Genomic DNA, 20,690 nt, shown 5'->3' on the forward strand with positions numbered 1-20,690 from the left:
GGCAAGGTGAGCTGAATGTCAGAAGGAACCGGGTGGGACAGGGTTAGCACTTGAGAACGCCATGCAAACACAATCGCTTTCCTTCCTACATGTAAGGGCATGTAAACCAAGCTGACCACAGGAAGCATCTCCTGTTTCAAATCCCTTCTGCAAGTCATGGGTGGGCCGGGCTTCTTGTGTCTCACCAGCTCGGAATCTGATGTCCTGCTGTGAACAGCCTGGAAAAACACTTCTGATTTTAGCAGGGAGGGATGTCTACGTTCGAATATTGGATTTTCGGGGGGCAGGGGGGTGAGCAGTCTATCCTCAGCTGAGCCTGGCTGCCGTGCCCATCTCTCAGCACTTGTTTCAGCAGCTGGATCACTAAGTAAGTCTGGTCTTTGTCTTCTGGGCCTTTGGTGAAGAGCTAATGAGAAATTTATTCAAGGTGGCAACAGATACATACTCTGGTATTCAGTCAGTGTATTTTATGGGTTTCTGCATCCCCTTGAGATAAAATTACAGAAAGGGGTACAGGGAGGTGAAGGGGGCCTCCTGGCTCCTAGGACTCTGGTGTCATTTCCTCCTGTAGATCTCTCCAAGATTCTCAATGACCTGGAGGATCTGAGAGGTTATGATCACTTTTTCTTTCGTAAGCACAATTAGGTCCTCTTTAGCATGAAGAGAGGAATGCTGCTCTGAGCAGACTGCTACCCCGATGGCAAACACCGTCACCCAGAAGTGAGCGGCAACACAGCCTTCTTATAGAACACCTGTGCCCTGACCAGCTAGTGATGTAAAAGGTGCGTTCCAGCATAATGCGTGGGACTAAGAACCACGCCAGCGGGTTAATAAGCCTCTGGCTTCCATGTGCTGTTGCTGCTCTGGTCACGGGTTATCTCTGATGGGTACCGTTCATGCCCAAGTCTTATTTTAACTTCCTCCGCTATTTTATAATCTCGGAGGCCATTTGGGGTCTAAGAACACTGCTCCCATTTATAACACTATTTCAATGGAGAATAAGCTCTGAAAAAACACTGTTTTGAATAAAGCTCACATTCCCCAGAAAATAGCCCCAGTGTGACTTCAACAGGCGTGCCATTGTGCCCGGGGAGCCCCTGAACCTGCGTGAGCACAAGCCAAGCACACAGCGCGAATCCTGCACTGGGATTTGCTGGCTGAGGCCAGACCCGAAGCTCCAGCTCTGGGTACCTCTCGGATTTCCCCCGGGTGGTGCTTAGTCGCATCCAACTCCTTGTGATTCCATGGACTGTGGCCTGCCAGGCTCCTCCGTCCACGGGATGTCCCAGGCAAGAATACTGGGGTGCGTTGCTGTTCATTCTCCAGTGGATCTTCCCGACCCAGGGATTGAATCTGGGTCTCCTGCACTGGCGGGTGGATTCTTTTACTACTGAGCCACCTGGGAAGCTCCCCGGCCCTGGGCAGGGTGACTCCTTAATGTGACCACTTCTGCTTCTCAACTTGTCCCCATGTAGGTGGGAATACATGGACTTTCTGGGCAGGGTGTTCTATGGATTAGAGAAACAGGAGTGGGGGTCTGTGGACTGTCACTCCCAGCACAATAACCCTCCTCTGGTAAAGTCCTGCCCCGGTTGGCATCTCACGGTAAAACCACTCCTCATCAGAGAGCACGGGAATGTGGGTTGGGGTCACACAGCACCTGGGTGAGGATCCCAATCACCAAGAACCTCAGAGCAATGACTCAGCCTCCTTGAACCACAGACCCCTGTCTGCCTATTGCCACCAGCTGTCCTTTGCACCTCATTCTGTGAGTGTGGAAAAAGAAGTTCTGGGTTTAGGGCCACTCATAAAGCAAGAGCTTCGTAAGTATTAACTATCACTGTTATTACATTTTAGTGTCAGTAGGAAAGAAACTTCTCAAAGAAGAACGGAAATCCCACCCCGCACTACACAGGAAAGAGCACTGGTTTTGTGACCCTGGATGGAACCTCCACTCCGCCACTTACCAGCTGCACAACCTTGGGTGAGTCACTCTAGCTCTGTTTCCTGTACAATGGGCACAAAAGCACGGACCTCATGGGAGGCTGTGAGGTTCACACAAGATGAGGCATGAGGCATGCCCGTAACACTATTTCTCGGCTGTAATGCAGCAGAGGGCAGGGTCCCTATTTCAAGCTGTGCTGACGTCACAGCCCTGCTGCTCACGCTTACCCCGAGATTCTGACCTCAAAGCTGGGTAGGTTCCCAGCTCTGAGGATGGAGTCACACGGCCCTTCCCAAGGCTCGTACCTTTCGTGGCGTTTCTGGGAGGCAGCGGGGGCGCCTCTGCGATCGGTGACGTGGGTGAGTCTGTGCTTGTGGAGACGAAGATCTGGTTGGTGAAGGCGCCGTAGGAGAGTCGTTGCTTGTCCCTTGGCGTGCTGAAGCCCGGCAGTGAGAGCTTGTCCTGGGGGGAGATGCTGGAGGAGTGGCAGAAGCTCTGCGGTCGGGGGGAGCGCTCCTTCTTGATGGGGCTCGGCTGGCAAGCGAAACAACAGTGCAGGCGGGGGTCAACCGGTAATCAGGGTGCCCGGGGGACGCGGGCAGGGCAGGCTTAGGAGGGGGTGCGGGGACGCGGGCAGGGCAGGCTTGGGAGCAGGTGGGGTTCCCGTGTTCTGCGCATCTGGAGTCAGCCACACGAAAACTTAAAGAGTCGTGACACAGCACAAGCAAAACATCTAGAAAGTTCACGTCTGACTCCTGTCATCACCGGGGTCCCCCTAGGGACATGCCTTTGAGGGGTCACAGTATTCAGAAGCAACTTTTAATTTTGTAGTGGGGGTATACTCGATTAACAACCTTGTGATAGTTTTGAGAAAAGAGCAGAGGGACTCACATATATACATGTATCCATTCTCCCTTAAACTCCCTCCCATCCAGGCTGTCACATAACACTGAGCAGAGTTCCCTGTGCTCTACAGTAGGTTCTTGTTGGTAATCAATTTTAAATACAGCAGCATGTACATGTCCATTCCAAACTCCCTAACTGTCCCTTCCCCCATCCCTCCTTTCTGTTAACAACCATAAATTCGCTAAATCTCACAGATTTAACCTTATCCACAGATACTGCCCCTGTGCAGGACACGTTCCCCAGCGTTTGGATGGTGAGGCCCCGTCTGTAATCTACGCTAACTGTTCGTTCCCACTCAGCAGTTTGATGTCCAAGCTGTCCACTACCCTCCGCCCTTTCCTTCTGCATCCTCTTGGGAGGGAACCTCACTCATGCCTGTGGCCGTAACTGCCAGCTAATGTTGATGACTCATTAACATCAACTTAAAAAATTAATGCTTTTGAACTGTGGTGCTGGAGAAGACTCTTGAGAGTCCCTTGGACTGCAAGGAGATCCAACCAGTCCATCCTAAAGGAGATCAATCCTGAATATTCATTGGAAGGACTGATGCTGAAGCTCCAATACTTTGGCCACCTGATGCGAAGAGCCAACTCATTAGAAAAGACTCTGATGCTGGGAAAGATTGAAGGCAGGAAGAGAAGGGGGTGACAGAGGATGAGATGGTTGGATGGCATCACTGACTTGGTGGGCATGAGTTTGAGCAAGCTCCAGGAGATGGTGAAGGACAGGGAAGCCTGGCATGGTGCAGTCCATGGGGTCCCAAAGAGTTGGATACAACTGAGCAACTGAATGACAAATGCTGATGACTCAGGCCTGCACGCCTAAGCCCAACCTCTCCGATTCCAGACACTTCCAACCCCCGGTAACAGCAACAGCAGCCATGCAACCTCCAGATTTAGAACCTCAGTGGTGCAGAGTCACCTGGTCCCGCACGGGTAAATCAGGTTACGAGGCCAAAATCAGCCTCACAAAGAATGGCTCTTATCTGCACGGGGACAGAACCCGGGAGCAGCGCCTAGGAACCCCGGGGCATCATTTCCACTCACTTTGTCATCCAGGTCGTCATCGCTCTCATCCATCTCCTCCTGTCGAAGATTCCACTCATATTCCACGTGGACGTGTGGATTGAACTTTCCAGATTTAGCTTGGGAAAGCTGAAAATGACAGCAGTTTTAATTTAAAGGCGAGGCACCCTGACATTATATAAACGTCAAGTAGCTTCCACCTCATTCCTGGTTTCAGATTAATCACCAGTAGCTGCGATGTAGGCAAGACTCTGATTATACAAATGGGACAGACTGCCACAGGACAGACCTGAGAGGGATTGCCAAGAATTACAAGCAGAGCCTTTCTAATCTGGATGACTTCTCTTCAAAATGAAAAGTTTTCTTAACATCATGAACATGCGTCTCAAGAATTTACAACTGTAAATTCTTGGCTGGAGGGCAAAACTGGAGTTAGAAAAGTTTGAAAGGTCTGCCTCTAAGGTCAGATGGCCCCAGTTCCACGCAGGGTACACTTTCTCAGTCATAAAATAGGGCAGGGGTGACTCAACTTCCTCAAAGGATTCTTACAAAAAATAAAGAAGGACAACTGCGGGGCCTGGACATTTGGCAGAAACTCCAGGGAGCATCACTTACCTTCCTGTCGTACCCTTTTCTGTGGGTAAGGGACTCAAGCTCTATGTAAAGGCCCAGAGGTCTAAGCAAGAACCAGTGGGGCTGGGGGTGAGTGTGTACATAGAATGGGCAGGGCAGGGCACTGAACACGCTGGGGATCATTATACTTTGCGCTTTACTTGCCCTATTATTTCATTTTATTTTTGGGGACAGCCTGCATAATCTTAGTTCCCCAACCGGGGACTGCACCCGGGCCCCCTGCAGTGGAAGTGTGGCGTCTTGACCGCTGGACTGCTAGGGAAGTCCTCAAATAATTACTTAGTATTAAGCTACAGAGAAAGACTAATGGCCTGGCAAAGAAGAAAAAGCAGCACTTTGGGACAACTTGTAGGTCACCCCAAAAACCCCCAAACAACAAAAATATCCCCAGCACCTCAATCCACACCTCTGGCTGGTAACAAGACCTCTCAGATGCCTTTTAGCTGCTACACTGTAACTGCACGGAAAAGATGTGGATGAAGAATTGATCACTTCACTGTGTTTTAAAATCTAGCCTTAGTGCTGGCCTGAATTTCTTTAGCCTATGTCCCCCACCTCACCTCCTCCTCAAAAAATCTGCTTCTCTAATTCCCAGTCTCGGTTTCTGAGAATGCCCTTTTAAGGCAGAGGGTCTAACCCGTTTCCCACTCTGCTTACCAGGTCTTCACACTGAGTGGCTTTCAGTCTCTTTGCTATGTCCAGGGCGGTCTCTCCAGCCTGATTAACTGAAACAGGGGGAATACATTTGCATGATTATCTAAGATGCATCTTGAAAAGGCAAAGAACAAGACTCAAGAGTACAACGGAATGGGCATGTCTCAGTTGCAGCAGACTGAATGCTCTTACAGTGGTTATTCTTTCTCCCTTTTTAAAAAAATGTATTTTATTTTTTGGCTGCACTGCATAGCATGTGGGATCTTAATTCCCAACCAAGGATGGAAACTTCACCCCCTGCATTGGAAGCATGGAGTTTTAACCGCTGCACCTCCAGTGAAGCCCCTCGCCGTGGCTGTGAAGAGGCACTTGGCCATACTTACCGACGTCCACAGTGGGCTTGCTCCTGAGCAGCAGCTTCAAACACTCTGGTTTACTGTACATACTACAGTAGTGCAGGGCCGTGTTCCCCAGGGCCGTCTGCTTATCCAGGTTCCCACTGAACAATGAAAGCATTCGGAAAACAAATGACTTGCTCTGTAACTTAGAACTACAGATGAACCACTTTTACCCATGCTAACGACTGAGTCAAATTTGAGACCTTCTTCTTAGAGGCAGGGAAGACGATGTTGTTTCCAGCATGACACCTGAATTTATAAGCAGCGTAATGACAACAACAGCCAGCACTTTTGGAGCGCCTACTGTGTTTAGGACAGACACACGTCTCTTACACCTATCAGCTCACTTAATCTTCACAACCATCTTATGGGGTGGGTATATTATCAACTTTATTTTTCAGACAAAAACAGTTACAGAGGATAAAGTCCTCGAGATTACCAAGACACAGATGATGGAGTAGGGATCTGAACATAGGCAGTGTTTCTGGAGCCAATGGTATGAACCACTACACTGAACCACCTCTATGGAAGAGGCTGGGAGTTACAATCTGCCTTGAAGAACAAAGACACCATTCTTTGAATGTGGGTTCAAATCCCCTATTTTGATTACTTTCCTTTGAATGAGCTCCAGTTCCTCTTCCTAATGTGTGGATTACAGAACTACCCAAAAAAGAATTCAAAAAACCCAAACCTCCTGCGCTCAATATTGTTCTCCTTGCTGCTGCTGCTAAGTTGCTTCAGTTGTGTCCGACTCTGTGTGACCCCATAGACGGCAGCCCTCCAGGCTCCTCCATCCCTGGGATTCTCCAGGCAAGAATACTGGAGTGGGTTGCCATTTCCTTCTCCAATGCATGAAAGTGAAAAGTGAAAGTGAAGTCGCTCAGTCATGCCCGACTCTTAGCAACCCCATGGACTACAGCCTACCAGGCTCCTCTATCCATGGGATTTTCCAGGCAAGAGTACTGGAGTGGGGTGCCATTGCCTTCTCTGATTGTTCTCCTTAGTATGTCCTAAATTTGAATTAGCAATTGAGTCAGCCACACATACTGAAGTTACAAACAATAAAAACTCACAGAGCTGTTTTACTTGTGCTATTAAGTCTCTGCTCTTTCAGCCTCCCTTAAGTAGCAGGTTTTGGACACAGAGAAAGGATTTTATAGTTATCTAGGCCAAGGGTTGGCCAACTATAGGCCATGGGCCATATCTGGCCCTCTGCTTGTTTTTGTAAATAAAGTTTTATTAGAACATGGCCATGCTCACTTGTTTACATACTGATCATGGCAGTTTTCACACTATGATGGCAACACTGAATGGCTGTGACAGACACCTCATGGCCTGCAAAGCCTATAAGAGTATCTGGCTCTTTACAGAAAAAAATTGCCGAATCCTGATCCAGGCCACCAAGAGGGCTGTTTATGTCAACTCACAATGCACATTCAGAGAAAACTAAAACTGTACCAGTTTTGTACAAGGAAGTCCACCAAATGGAGAGATGTCTGGTCTGCGGTTCGGACTGCAAGATGAAGGGCTGTCTCCCCAAGCTCCTAAAGGGAAAGAACAAATATAAATAGGGTGATGAGATGTCCTGGTTTGCCTAGACAGGCTTCGTTTATGTCCAGTTGCCCAAAAGTAGTTATTAACAGCAGCCCCTTTCAGTCTCAAATTGTCCTGATTTAAACATGGTCACTTAATGTGTCACCTCACTCTGTGTTGTTATGACGTCCTCTTTTAAACTGGCTTTCCACATCCCTCCTCATCCTGATTTTGGGGAGGCTGTTACCTGTCCGGGTTCCAGCAGCGGTTCCATTAGCTCCACCCCCTCTGCATAGACTTGAATTAGTGCAAGTAAATCCCTGGATTTGATGGCCTCAAGCAATTCGTTCAGTTTAGCTGATGAAGATGAACAGGTCTTCCGTGAAAACCTATGATCTACATACTTTGCAGTGATATATTCCTTCCGTACGGTCCTAAAATAGACCAAAACAAAATGAACTGAGATTTTTTTATTTTTCAAGAGCTAAGAAAAGATTTAAATTTTTTCTGACAAACAGTTCCGCAAAGAGTTATTTTAGTTAAGACACACTTCTCTTCAACATTCCAGCTGACTAGGTTTAAATCAAGTTGACTGCGGCAGAGACAGAATGAAGAAACTGATAGGAAACTGAGGCTCCGCGTGGCTGTCGCTGAAGCCCCTCCCACAGGCCAAGTGCGGAGTTCCAGGGGGACAGATGGTGGTCCTTCCTGCTGTGGACAACATGCCCAGAGCCTAGGTGGGCCTGGCGCAGCATTTCTCCTTCTCATCGGACCTATTCCTCCTCTGCTTCAGTTCAAATGGTTCTGAGCCTGCCTCCCTAGCTGCAGGAGTGAGTCTATGACCTAAGTGCCCAAATGGCCACCTTTGGGGAAAGGGTGATGTTGACATTGGCTCAGAGGAAAGGTCAGACAAGAGTCAGGAGAGTGAGCTAGGGTCCAGGTGATGCTGTCTGACATCCTGGATACAGACGTGCCTGAACTCACCCTTTGAGTTTCCCTATTACATGAGCCCATAAAGTAAAACACAAAGAATGGATCTGGAGTTCCAATCTTAGTCCTACAGCATATCAGCTACGTAACTTTGGTCAAACTACTTAATCTTCAGTTTTTGTTTATTTCATCTGAAAATGAGGATAGTAATTCACCAGTGTATTTTGAATTAAAGAACATACAGTACCTAATAGGTGCTTTCCACTTTCCAAGAGGGCTCTAATTCATGGAGTCTGGCTCCTGAGTCTACATGAGAGATTCAGAGAACCACGAGCTCTCAGAAGGGGAAGGCAGGGCCAATGCTGCCTCTCATGTGAGCAGTAGGAAACAAAAATCCATGCTCTTACAAAATTTATCCTAAAGTAACACCTTCAAGGTTTGGGTCATGTAAACACTTAAAAAATGCTGGTGCGAGCAAGACTGGGCCATGTACAAGCTGAGCATTTACTGTTACCACATTCGTGAAGTAATCCTGGACTGTATTTGGTTGTGGTTGTCTTGTAATCAAACTAGCTTCTGAAAGCCCTGTTTCTCAGTGCAATTTGAGCTCATTAGTGTGGAAAAAAGACATGCAAGCAGTTTTTGTGGTAGGATGATGGTCGGTTAAACCACACGCCCCTCAGATTAGCTTAGGATATTATACATGCCCCCAGCATCCTTGACTTCTCTTCTCTGACACTTAAACCACAACTATGAGTAAACAAGCTATTGTTTAATTGTCTGGTTAGTACCCAGGTGTCCCAAGGACAGGATTTATACCTAGTTTTGTGCTTTTCCAGATCCCCAGCATCTAACATAATACGAGGCGCAGACTAAACATACAGTATGCGTTTGTTGAATTCAAAGAAAAGACAACTGCCAAAAGGCCTTCTGGAAGATTGCATTTCATAATTTCAGACTGAAAAAGCACGTTCATCGAATGTGCACCATGGTAACTTTAGTGCTTTGCAAATTTGGTGCCTGAATAACCAACCACCCGGGAAGGGCTGGCAAAACATTGAGGATGGTGTCTGTGTCTCTGATCCCTTGAGTGGGAATTAAACCTCTTTTCTCCTATTTATCCACAGGATTTAGAATTTTAAAGTTTAAAGTCAACGTAAAGCCTTTTGAATAGGTTTCAAGAGTCACATGACTCAATAATGAGTTAGGGGGTCTCATGACTCAGGGGGTCTCGTGTCCACGCCCACCCCAGAGGAAGGACTTTTATTAGTTTCCTGGGTATTTGCCAGTGTTTCTTTAAGCAGACCCAAGTGAAAATAAATGTATATGTTTATGTGCGTCCTTCATTGTCCAAATCAATTTGGAGTCCAGACAGAATAGCGAGAGTTCAAAACTGAGGGATTAATCATTGTCCAAATCAATTTGGAGTCCAGACAGAATAGCGAGAGTTCAAAACTGAGGGATTAATCAGGAGATGTGCCCACAGTTCGGTTCCTGAGTTTGGAGAGGGATTCTGGGTTGGGGTTTAAGGTGTGCCTATATGCACTTCCTCCCATGCCCTTACCCTTCCCTGCTCCAAAGGCAGCATGCTCTGAAGGCTGCTCTGTACCCTGATGGTTTCACTTGACAGTCATTCTGGAGATGATCCCCGACCAGGACAGGAGAGGCTCCTGTATTCCTTTTTACATTTATAAGGTGTTCCGCTGTGTGGCCACACTACAGACTATGTCTGTGTGTTGTTCAGTCATATCCGGCTGTTTGCGACCCCACGGACTGCAGCACACCAGGCTTCCCTGTCCTTAACTATTTCCTGGAGCTTACTCAAACTCATGTCCATTGCGTCGGTGATGCCATCCAACCATCTCATTCTCTGTTGCCCCGTTCTCCTGCCCTCAGTCTTCCCAGCATCAGGGTCTTTTCCAGTGAGTCAGCTCTTCCCATCAGGTGGCCACAGTATTGGAGCTCCGGCTTCAGTGTCAGTCCTTCCAATGAATATTCAGGGCTGATTTCCTTTAGGATGGACTGATTTGATCTTCCTGCAGTCCAAGGGATTCTTAGGTAGACATCTGCTTTGTTCCTAATCTTTCTCTAATACAGAACGGGAACAACCTCCCAGAAGGGCAGGTGCTGAGTCAGGGTAAATAAATCTACAATTATGATAAACATGTCTAATTTGCCTCTTGTGGCTGGTGTTCCATTTGTACTCCCACCAACAACACACGAGCAGAGATGCCTGTTTTCCCACAGTCTGGCTGAGCGGGCCGTTAAGCACCTGGATTGTTGCCAATCTGATAGGAATCTCGCATTGCTTTAGTTTGTCTCTTATTTACCACAATATGTGATGATTAAGCATTAATTGTCCTTATGAAGATTTATCCTCCACAGAGCAGCTACAATTACTTAGGGAAAGGTGATGGCAAAAATAGTTGGTGCATTCCAGAAATGGGCTTCCCAGGTGGCTCAGTGGTGAAGAACCCGCCTGCCAATGCAGGAGACCTGGGTTCAATCCTGGGTTGCGAAGATTCCCCTGGAGGAGGAAATGGCAACCCACTCCAGTATTCTTGCCTGGAGAATCCCACGGACAAAGGAGCCTGGCGGGCTACAGTCCATGGGGTCACAAAGAGTCGGACACGATTGAAGCCACTGAACAACAATTTCAGAAGTACTGTGCTCTGTTTTTTCCTCATAATGAGTTTTCCTCTGGTGGGGAAGAATGCCATAGCCACGAAGAAGTTTGGGGAAGGGTAGAAGAACAATTATAGAACAGTAAAGAATTCAGTATATTAGAAATACTTACATATCACTTGAAGGGGTGGGTTTTGGTGAGGGACTGGGTAAATTTGCTTCCATAATATCATTAAAACTATTGTTTCCTACATTCTTGGCCAGCTGTAACATAAACAAAATGCAGCAGAGTAAACGCATTACTACTAGTTTAGGAGTTTACTATTACTTGCTTTGGAGATTTCTGAATATATTATTTTCCTTCAATTGATTCAGAATACAGACCATTCATCCACCTGGTCAAGAGATAATTTACTGGGCATATACTACGTGCCAGACAGTGAGCTTCTGAGTGCCGTTCTGGAATATAGAGTGTTCCCTTTCATGGGAGATAATGGACTGGTGGAACCATGGATAAGAAAACTAATGATTTTCACAAACACAATGTGATAAATGTTTAACTAGAATACGATGTGGTCCCACACACAGACACAGAGACACACACACACACACACACACACACAGTCTGAGATTAAACAGCAGGTTCCATATTTGAATCTCATATGAATGAGGTTAAATGCTATTGCTTAAAGCAAAAACTTTTCAATTACCATCATGACTCATTTTTAGATAAAGCAGATTTACTCTTATTAGCCAGAGAAGAGTGTAAGATTCCTTTATATTTGGGGTACAAATTAAGATGCTACAGGTAATTAATGAAGAGGCCTCAGGAAAAATTTTGCTTCTAGGTTCAAGACCATTCCAAGAAAATTTTTCCTGAAGGGCTTTTGGTCATTCAGACAATTTAGGGATCGATGCGAAGAAACATTCATGTGATCAGTCTCTTGGGCTTCCCTGGTGGCTCAGAAGGTAAAGAATCTGCCTGCAATGTAAGATACCCAGGTTTGATCCCTGGGTCAGGAAGGTCCCCTGGAGACGGGAATGGCTACCACTCCAGTATTCTTGCCTGGAGAATTTCCATGGACAGAGGAGTCTGGTGGGCTAAAGTCCATGGTATCACAAAGAGGCGGACACGACTGAGCAACTAACACTTTAACTTTTCACGACGCTTCCAAGAAAATGTGTTCTTCAGGACAAATTTGGTCATTTGGTCACTTGGATAACCTGGGGATAGATGTGAAGAAACATCCAGGCAATCAGGTCTCTGGGGTTTACTGTATTTAAGTGTCTAGGATTTGGACTCTTCCTATTTTGAGTTGTCAAACTGGGTTTCATTCACCCAAGTCAAGGAGAGGGACTGGCACCACTTTCACATTAAAGGATGCTGCAGGCATTAGGTCTGAGTTTCTTCTCTATAATGCTGAAGTGAATAGGGAGCCGTGTATAAGTACCATATTTTCTAAATCAAGGGGCTCATGCAACACAAGACAGACCATTGTTGCTTAATGACTGCTTAGACTTCAGGTTTTCAGGGCCCCAGGCTCCCTCAGGTTCTGCTCAAGAGTCTTTCCTGTCTGAGAAGAAGCCCTGTTTCACTTCAAACCCTCTAAAGATTCTCTCATAGGCACCAGGTTCCAAATAGGCAAGATGGTGCTGATGACCATAAGGCATTATAGGAGACTCTGAATGGGCCTTTTCCCCCTATTATTTGGTGAACTGTGGGACCAATTTAATTTGGACTTGATGAGGGTGTCCTTTCTGTACCATAAAGCTAAGCACCACAACTGCACACAATTTTTTCCCTCCACCTGAAGAAGTTATGGGTTAAGGAGTGGTTGGTTTATGACAGTGGCTAATAGGCCATTCCTAATTCATATGCACTTTTACAAACAGAAAAAAACAGAGAACTCTTTAGCCATTATTTTTAATAATGTAAGCCACTAGATAAAGTGAACACATGAGTCTGACATCTAACTCCCTTTACTGTTATGACAGTGAATCATATAAACACTAATTCTAAAAGAAAAAAAAAAAAGCAACTTTGAAACAGGCTATCCCAGAGGCAAAGAGCTAGTTTTTGCAAGCTAATTATAGAAATGCATGATTCGCCAGTTCTTCAGGAAACAGAAACAGTCAGTGTTACATACCTCAAAATTTACATTTTAAATATCTATGCAAACTCACTGAACTCAGAATTAAATTCTTTGTACTCAGCAGAAACCAAAACACCCAATGCAATATATTAAATGTATTCATGACAGGTCGCTACTTACCAAGAGTTCAGAAGTTCCTAATTTGTCTAGTTCCAAAGACTGGATGCGAGAAATATGAACCCCCATTTCTCTATGGATGCCGGAACATTCTATACAGGTCAAGATACCCAAGTTGGTGGACAGCCAGGTGGGTTCTGTGGAGAGGATTTTGAAGACATGATATCTAATTTAGTGTGCCAATTACAGAGGAAGCTCCAACAGTAGTAAAATTTTTAAAATATATAAGGGAAAGATTTAGATGGAAGGTAGCAGCTATTTTTAAAACTAACAGCTTGTCAGAGAGCAAATTTTCTTTAAGACAAATTTGAAAAATAACTCTTCAATACTGAGCTGAAAACAAAATTCAGTGCCTGGTTTTTGTGAAAATGTGAGGCCTACTATGAAACACCCTGATAAAGGACTTCTCAGTACAGCTCACAAGGGACTGGGTTCTGCGGCCATCGTTAACCCGCACACTTGGTTAACTAGCCTTGACCTGTTATCCTAGGTATGGCTTCTTCGCAAGCACCTCTTGGTGTAAGACAGCTTCTACAGCCCCCAAGTGCCCTAGAACAACGGAACGAATACTTCTGTTACCCAAATCTTGAGGGTTCTCTGTCTGCGGCAAGCTTCTATTTACTGCTCCTCTGCCATCCTGACACTGTGTGAGGCAGCGTCACACACGTGCACAAAAGTAGAAAATCCGAGGCTTGCCTCTGAGGGGCTTATGGCCTGTTGTATAGAAGAGTCCATTTGAACTAGTAAACGATTTAAAAAGTCGGCCATAATGCTTAAGAACGGGTTTGCAGGCGGATGTTCTGAGCCCTACCAGATGTGTGACCTCAGGTTGAGTCACTCAAGTTCTCCAGTCCCTCAGATTTGTCATCTGTGAAATGGGGATAAGATCAGTTATCCTACCCGGAGACCTTCTGTGAGGACTGAGTAAGAAAAGACCAGCAAAACAACTGCCACAATCCTTACTATAATGTAAGCACTGGATACATGTTAGCTAATGTGAATATGCTTTCCAGGTGGTGCTAAAGAACCCACCTACCAATGCAGGAGACCTAAGAGATGTGAGTTTGATCCCTGGGTCAAGAAGATCCCCTGGAGGAGGGCATGGCAACCCACTCCAGTATTCTTCCTTGGAGAATCCCATGGACAAGGAGCCTGGTGGGCTATAGTTCATAGGGTCGCGGAGTTGGACACGACTGAGCGACTAAGCACGCACACAGTGTCAATATGGAAACAACACAGATGCCATCTGAGAACACCCGTGTGATACAGAGGTTGGGGAAGTTTTACAGAACACAAAGGAAGGACAGAGAGGCACCGTGTGCCAGCCAGTTTTGGAGACACCATTCCACTGCTTCCTCGCGGCAGCTGAACTTCGTTCGTCATCCTACTTTTCAGACGACGAAACTGAAGATGAGACTAGCTGGGGACCGGGCATGAGGTGGTCCAGACTGTGAGGAGTGGGCTGGTGATTCGAACCCAGGGTGACGGACTCCACGTCCATAATGCTGATCTAACTGGGCCTTCCAGGACAGGGGGCATCTTGGCAGGTGCTGTTTAGGGAGAACAAGGCGGTGCTGGGGGGGATGTCCCAGATGGAGCGGACAGCACGGGTGACCGCACTTGGAGGTGGGAACCATTCAGGTTGGGAGTATGTGCTGGGTGTGCGAACGACGCGCTCACTTACAGCCCTAGCCAGAATACCTGCCGAGCCGCAGTCGCAGCAGACGTCGTTGCCCGGGAGCCGCTGCACGTCCTCGATGATGGCCTTCGTCAGCTCCTCCAGGCTGCTCTCCCCGGCGCTCTGCTCCCCCCGGAAGGCCATGGTGAGGGCCTCCTCTTTGCTGTTCGTCAGCACCGAGATCCACCTGCCGCCAGAACAGGAGGAAGGAGACGTGAGTGCCTGGCTGGCCGCTGCGTTCTCCTTCCCCTGCAAACAACTCAGATCTTCATCTAGAACTCAAGCAGTAACAGGAGGGAAAATGAAAGAAATTAAACCTGGAAGAAAGAGTCAGAGATTGGAAAACAACAGACAGGAGAAAAGCGCGCAAGGTGAGATGAGATGGTGAACATCAGTGACCAGAGGCTTGTGTGAACACACGTGCTGTGCGTTCAGTCATGTCCGGCTCTCTGCGACCCCATGGACTGTAGCCCGCCAGGCTCCTCTGTCCATGGGATTTTCCAGGCACGAATACTGGAGTGTGTTGCCACTTCCTTCTCCAGGGGATCTTCCTGACCCAGGGATTGAAGACGCATCTCTTGTACCTCCTGTGTTGGCAGGCAGATTCTTCACCACTAATACCACCTGGGAAACCCATGATACCTGTATTTACATGCAGCCAGAATAAAGGGAGGAAGAGGACTCAGCATGGGTTCAACCCAGTGAAAGGATAAGAAAGCACAGGTGAGAAAGGAACAGGAGGCAGGAAAGAGGGCTTAGCAAAAGGCATTGTTTTTGGAAGTCCATATCAGCAGGGGCACTTAAAAGTGACAATGAAGGAATATTTCATTTTCCACGAAAATTCATGTTTACAAAAAAGGTACACTGACATGGAAACATGCTGATGTTTGTTATATGAAAGGAAAAGTGCAAGCTATTAAAATATACATACAGCATGACCATAATATGGACCCAACAAAATAACTCTTCACTACCAGTCTATGCATAAAACAGCCTAAATACACAACAGGGTTGATTAGCAGAGTATGAAATAACCACAAAGTGGACTAGTTACTCAAATACGAAAATTTAAGTTTCCAACTAATTTTTGGATGACACTGGGGAAATGCTCGCAATATAATGCTTTGTGAAATAAACAGGAAAAAAAAAGTTATATAATCTCAAATTTAAATGTATTCGTGAATTGTATATTTTGTGGGGAAAAGGCTAGAAAAAAAATTCACCAAAATGTGAATACTGGATGTCTCTTGAGTGATTTTTCTGTAGGAAAAAGAACCAGATGGAATGCCTTAACTCTTACTTCTCAGTAATTATCCAAATCTGTAAGGAGTTATATTTCTTTCAGGAATGAGAGGGGGAAAAAAGCCAAATTAATACCACTCTCAATAAAGAACACAGAGATCCAGAACTGTGTCTTGAAGGATGTGTGCACTTGAAGCAAAGTCCATCTACAAGAGCTTTGGAAGGAGTGACAGAGCCAGCAGTGACAGTTAAAAACCACAGCGCCTGGTGTAGGTGAACTGCGAGTCACAGCTTTGACTCTAGGTGGTGCTCACCTCACCATGTCCTGAGAAACAGGATTGTGTAGCTCAGCTTTTCCTCTGTGATGCAGAAAACCCAACTGTTCAGACAAAACCAACAGTCCAGGGACGGGGTAGGCAATTACTACCTTGTAAGTTAAAAAATACTTTTTCTATCATGTAGTCTCAAGTTAGAAACTAGAAATTATTCTGTTAAAAACAATGTAAGGATCTGGGTTCCATAGGGCAGGTCCCTGTGCATTTTATTAGCAGTAGTATTGATAATGCTGGAGTCTCTATACTGCTTTCCTTAGGCATTTTGGTATTTTGGCTATCTGATATTACCAGTATCTACTATGTGCCAAGTACTTACAATTTTTGAAATATAATCCTCCAATAAGCCTCTGAGTTAGGGTTTACAATGCTTTAAAGAGACAGAGGCCTAGAGAGATTCAGTGACTTGCCCAGAGCCCTACAGTGGGACTGACGTCAGACTGGGATGAGAAAACAGCTCTGCTGACCCCCTTTTTCAGAGTTCCTCCTGTTATGCCACATTTGCCTCTTTACTTGAGAACTCATGACAAATTAAATAAATAAAAAAGTTTGTCATGATGATCCAAAAATATACATTTAAAGGACAATTCATTTTCTGGAAGAATAAAGCAAATGTGGTAGAATAGCTTCATTTTAAAAGGGTTGAGAATCAAAGCAACTATTTCTGAAAATTCTTCAAAAACCTTTAAAATTGTTTTAAAGTAACCGGCACATAAAAAAGTATTAAAAAGTAAAATAGTGCATAATTGTGTTTTAATACTTTAAAAGCCACTTTGAGTTTATAGGAGTAAAAAAAAAATTGGCACTGTATGAGAGGATTTAGGAAATGGCAACCCACTCTGGTAATCTTGCCTGGGAAATCCCATGGACAGAGGAGCCTGGTGGGCTACAGTTCATGGGGTCACAATGAGTTGGACACAACTCAGCAACTAAACCACCACCACCACCACACATTTCATCTCAAGTCTCAAAATTCTGCAAGCGAGGCCTGTAACCCTCTCAGGGACAAGAAAGCCGGGGTGGGATGACCTTACCAAGATCCAAAAGCCACTAACAGGCAGACTGTGGACTAGAAATCAAGTCTGCCTGACCTCAAACATTCAGCTGCTCTTCAGCTGGACCTGCCTCCTTCCTTGGTGGGCCGATAAAGGATTTCTCTGCTCAGTTCACTGGATGCTTTCACATGAGACAACAGCTCAATGAGGCAGTGGAACTTCCTCTGTGTAACTTGGAGAAAAATGTGTGACTTGAAGGATGCCAGAATCTCCTCCATCAAAATCAAGTCTGCCATCACAACTACTGGAACCCAGAGAGAATCCCAAATGGAGCCACTCCCCCATACATGAATTACTCCAGCGCTGAGTAAAGCCCTCCAAGTGCAGATGGTGGGATTAGAAATGCAGAAGGCGCAGTCCTTGTCCTCAGGAGCTCCAGGTCTCCAGAGGGCTGAGACTGAGCCAGGGGACCCAGAGGGGTGTGAAGAGGCCTGCGGGGAGGGAGCAAAACCTCTCGGGCAGTGAGGCTTGAGCAGAACCTTGAAGGGGACACCTGAGTTGACTGAGCACCCCAGACTAAAAGAAGAGACCCATGGGAAAGCCCAGGGCTGACAGCTAAGCAGGGGAAACCCACCAGGACTGGTTCTTAGTAATAAAAAGAACACTTTTAAGTATACTATACAGAAGAGATAAAGGTGCTTTTTTCAGTTTAAGGCCTGGTGCCGTGATTTCAAAACTACTTACGCTACATAATCCTGCTCATCTTCGGCCTGAAAGTGATACGTCCTGTTATCTGAAATACAAAAAAAGAGAAAAAAAAAAGCAAAATCTTAGAAAGCAGCATGCTTCAGGTATTAATACAGATTTTAAAAGTTCCTGAGGAGCACACACTGAAAGCAGGATTCTGGTATTCTTTTTGCACCTTTTTGTTTCAGCAGTTACACGATTCACTCTGTCAATACTGCTTTTCTGAAGAGAAACAGGAATACAGAAGGTAACTGCAAACACCACCCAATGCCTAAGCATTGCTTTTGAAAAACAAGTGGGAAGGGGGATGGGTCCCACCTGGTCAAGCAGATAATTTTTTCTTTTTCACCACGCCACCCGGCATGTGGGATCTTAGTTCCCCTACCTAGGATCAAACCCGCGCCCCCTGCATTGGAAGTCTGGAGTCTTAACCACTGGACTTCTGGGGAAGTCCCTCAAGTAGATCTTAGAAATCAGAGAGTGCTAGCTGCCATAGTATTAGTATTTCACTTTCCTTTTCCAATTTGCCTTTCACTGGTTTTTCTTTTTAAAGAATTTCTTTTTGTAAGAATTCATAACTCACAGGGCAGCCCTGATGTTCAGACAAGTCCTGCCCGAGGTTGCTCTCTGGTTAAATCAGGCTTCAGGAAGGGAGGGTTCAAGCCCTGCTGGAGGGTCATCCTCCAAGGTGTGACCCACGTAAGGAGGGGGCAGCTGGACCTGGGCAGTGTGGGCAGGGTGTGCATGAAGGAAACTCTTCCTTAGAATATGGGATTTACTCGGATGCTTCCATACACTGAGGTCCAACTACCACTGTCTTATCCGCTTCCCTTTCTAGGCAGTCACTCACTCAGTGACTGCTCCAGGCTAGGCGCCCCCACCTCCTGCGAGAGAGGCGGTGCGTGTGCCCAAGTACACCACACAGGTGCTGGAACCCAAGCGCCCCGGCTGAACCCCAACTTTACTACTGAGGCTTTATGTTAAGTCGCTGGACCTTCCTGAGTCTCAGTCTTTTCTTCTGTGAAACAGGAAAATGACAAGGTTTTTGAGAGGATTACCCATCATGGACATAAAGCACCCAGCACATATTGTGGCTGGAGTCACTCAGTTGTGTCTGACTCTTTGCTACCCTGTGGACTGCAGCACGCCAGGCTTCCCCGTCCGTCATTATTTCCCGGAGTTTACGCAAACTCATGTCCATTGAGTCGGTGATGTCATCCAACCATCGCATCCTCTGTTGCCCCCTTCTCCTGCCCTCGGTCTTTCCCAGCATCGGCTCTCTGCATCAGGTGGCCAAAGTACTAAAGTACCAGGGGCACCCATGAAAGCACAGGGAGCCAGCCTAGAGGAAAACAATCTCCTTTCCCTCCAAAGACTATGAGGACACAGGCTATCAGTTGAGGGGGTAGATGGGCCAAAAGCATGCTCCGACCCATGGAGGACAGAGCACAGGGTCATTGATTTAGGACGTCAGAAGGCAGTTCTTGGCAGCAGGGAAATGACTTCTCCTTTCAGAGAGATTCTGCAGGGGTAAAACTCTGGAGCTGGGCAGACATAGCAGCACGCCTCACTGTCAAGTCCATGTCCGTGCTTCTGTTTTCTTATTTTTTAACTGAAATTTTATTTTCTGACCACATTGCATAGCATGTGGGATCTTAGTTCCCCGACTAGGGAATGAACCTGCACCCCGTGATTTGGAAGTGCAAAGTCTTAACCACTGGACCACCAGGGAAGTCTCCCGTCTGCGCTTCCGTCAGAGTCATCCCGCGACTTTTTAAAAGAGACCTATGTCTGGGCATCACATCAAAGACCGATTCAGCACACATAGGAGAACAAGGGGAACGTGCTCAGGGAAATCCCTCCCAGGGGATAAAGCTCATGGTCAAGAGCTGGCCTGGTTTACTGTACATATCTAGATTCTCCTCCACTGCAGGTCGCTTATGCCTTCCTACCCCAGGTGAGTTCTGTGTAGGGAGACCCAGGCTCCTCCCAGAGCAGTGTGCCCAGCATACACCTCCTCTCAAGGAGCCCTGCTTGGGAAACACATGACTTCCGACCCAAAGAACGGGAATGGACAGGTGGCAGGATCCACAGTAACTGACCCGGGAGAAAAAGGACTCACGTGATATCAGGTCGAAAGACTTCTTGTCCTCGGCATTCGGCTTCACCTGGCAAGTGAGAAGGTTCAGCTTGGCTGGCTGTCTGTTGGACTGGACATGACAGAAAACAGAGAAGTTAAACGCAACACAGCCCGCCACCCCCGCTGGCCCCGTGCCCGTGGGCCAGGTCAGGAGTTCATCATACCTTCGATAAGGTCTAATTCACCCTACTGGAATCTTAATCTCATTAAACAAGAAGGAAAAAAAAAGTTAGGCGGCCTACTCAATGGCTTTTAACTGTGCGTAAGTGTCCCAGTGGTTAATGAGGATGGAACCAAGATAATTCATCTCTCTTTCAATGACCAGTGGGTATAACCCAAGGAACTGTGACTTTCTGGAATCTACACGTACACGAGCGCAGAGTTGACACTTGAATCACTTACTGTGAAACACAGCTGAGTGTAGTTTCTTTATCCACTCACAATGACCCCAGTCACCAGTCACTGCAAATCCCATGTCCCAGGTAGCCACAAATTTTAGTTGCCACACAAAATTCATTTTACTTCTCCCCAAAAGTACAAGGACAGTTACCACCCATGAGACTTTGCTTAACCAACCCCAAAATCTGGAGGAAAATATAATGAAGATTTCCTATCACTTCCTGGCCAGTCTCTTGGT

At 46.4% G+C, this 20,690-nt stretch overlaps 1 protein-coding gene and 1 long non-coding RNA gene across 13 annotated transcripts in view; one reads left to right on the forward strand and one right to left on the reverse strand.

Annotated features, from left to right (window-relative positions):
* Positions 1-20,690, reverse strand: part of ASAP1 (ArfGAP with SH3 domain, ankyrin repeat and PH domain 1) — a 342,709-nt gene that overhangs the window by 29,959 nt on the left and 292,060 nt on the right. For all 11 annotated transcript variants that reach the window (XM_086337364.1, XM_086337363.1, XM_086337357.1 and 8 more), the window contains 11 exons: positions 20,036-20,123; positions 17,911-17,959; positions 14,621-14,784; positions 12,923-13,056; positions 10,822-10,913; positions 7,342-7,528; positions 7,020-7,105; positions 5,547-5,662; positions 5,167-5,234; positions 3,898-4,005; positions 2,251-2,479 (listed from right to left, as the gene is read on the reverse strand). In XM_086337364.1, the coding sequence (XP_086193490.1) occupies positions 2,251-2,479; positions 3,898-4,005; positions 5,167-5,234; positions 5,547-5,662; positions 7,020-7,105; positions 7,342-7,528; positions 10,822-10,913; positions 12,923-13,056; positions 14,621-14,784; positions 17,911-17,959; positions 20,036-20,123 (1,321 nt within the window). The remainder of the gene's footprint in view (positions 1-2,250; positions 2,480-3,897; positions 4,006-5,166; positions 5,235-5,546; positions 5,663-7,019; positions 7,106-7,341; positions 7,529-10,821; positions 10,914-12,922; positions 13,057-14,620; positions 14,785-17,910; positions 17,960-20,035; positions 20,124-20,690) is intronic.
* LOC147359675 (uncharacterized) overlaps positions 171-20,690 on the forward strand; it is a 32,967-nt gene continuing 12,447 nt past the window's right edge. The window contains exons 1-3 of one of the 2 annotated variants that reach the window (XR_015141134.1): positions 171-367; positions 1,858-1,984; positions 3,064-3,899. This is a non-coding gene — a long non-coding RNA (uncharacterized LOC147359675). Of the gene's footprint in view, positions 368-1,857; positions 1,985-3,063; positions 3,900-20,690 lie in introns of those variants that run through there. The other variant, XR_015141135.1, reaches the window with a different exon arrangement.

Source organism: Bos grunniens, chromosome 14, assembly GCF_055505025.1.
Source record: "Bos grunniens cultivar Pamir isolate PY7600 chromosome 14, Bosgru_T2T1.0, whole genome shotgun sequence".
NCBI classification, from domain to species: Eukaryota; Metazoa; Chordata; class Mammalia; order Artiodactyla; family Bovidae; genus Bos; species Bos grunniens.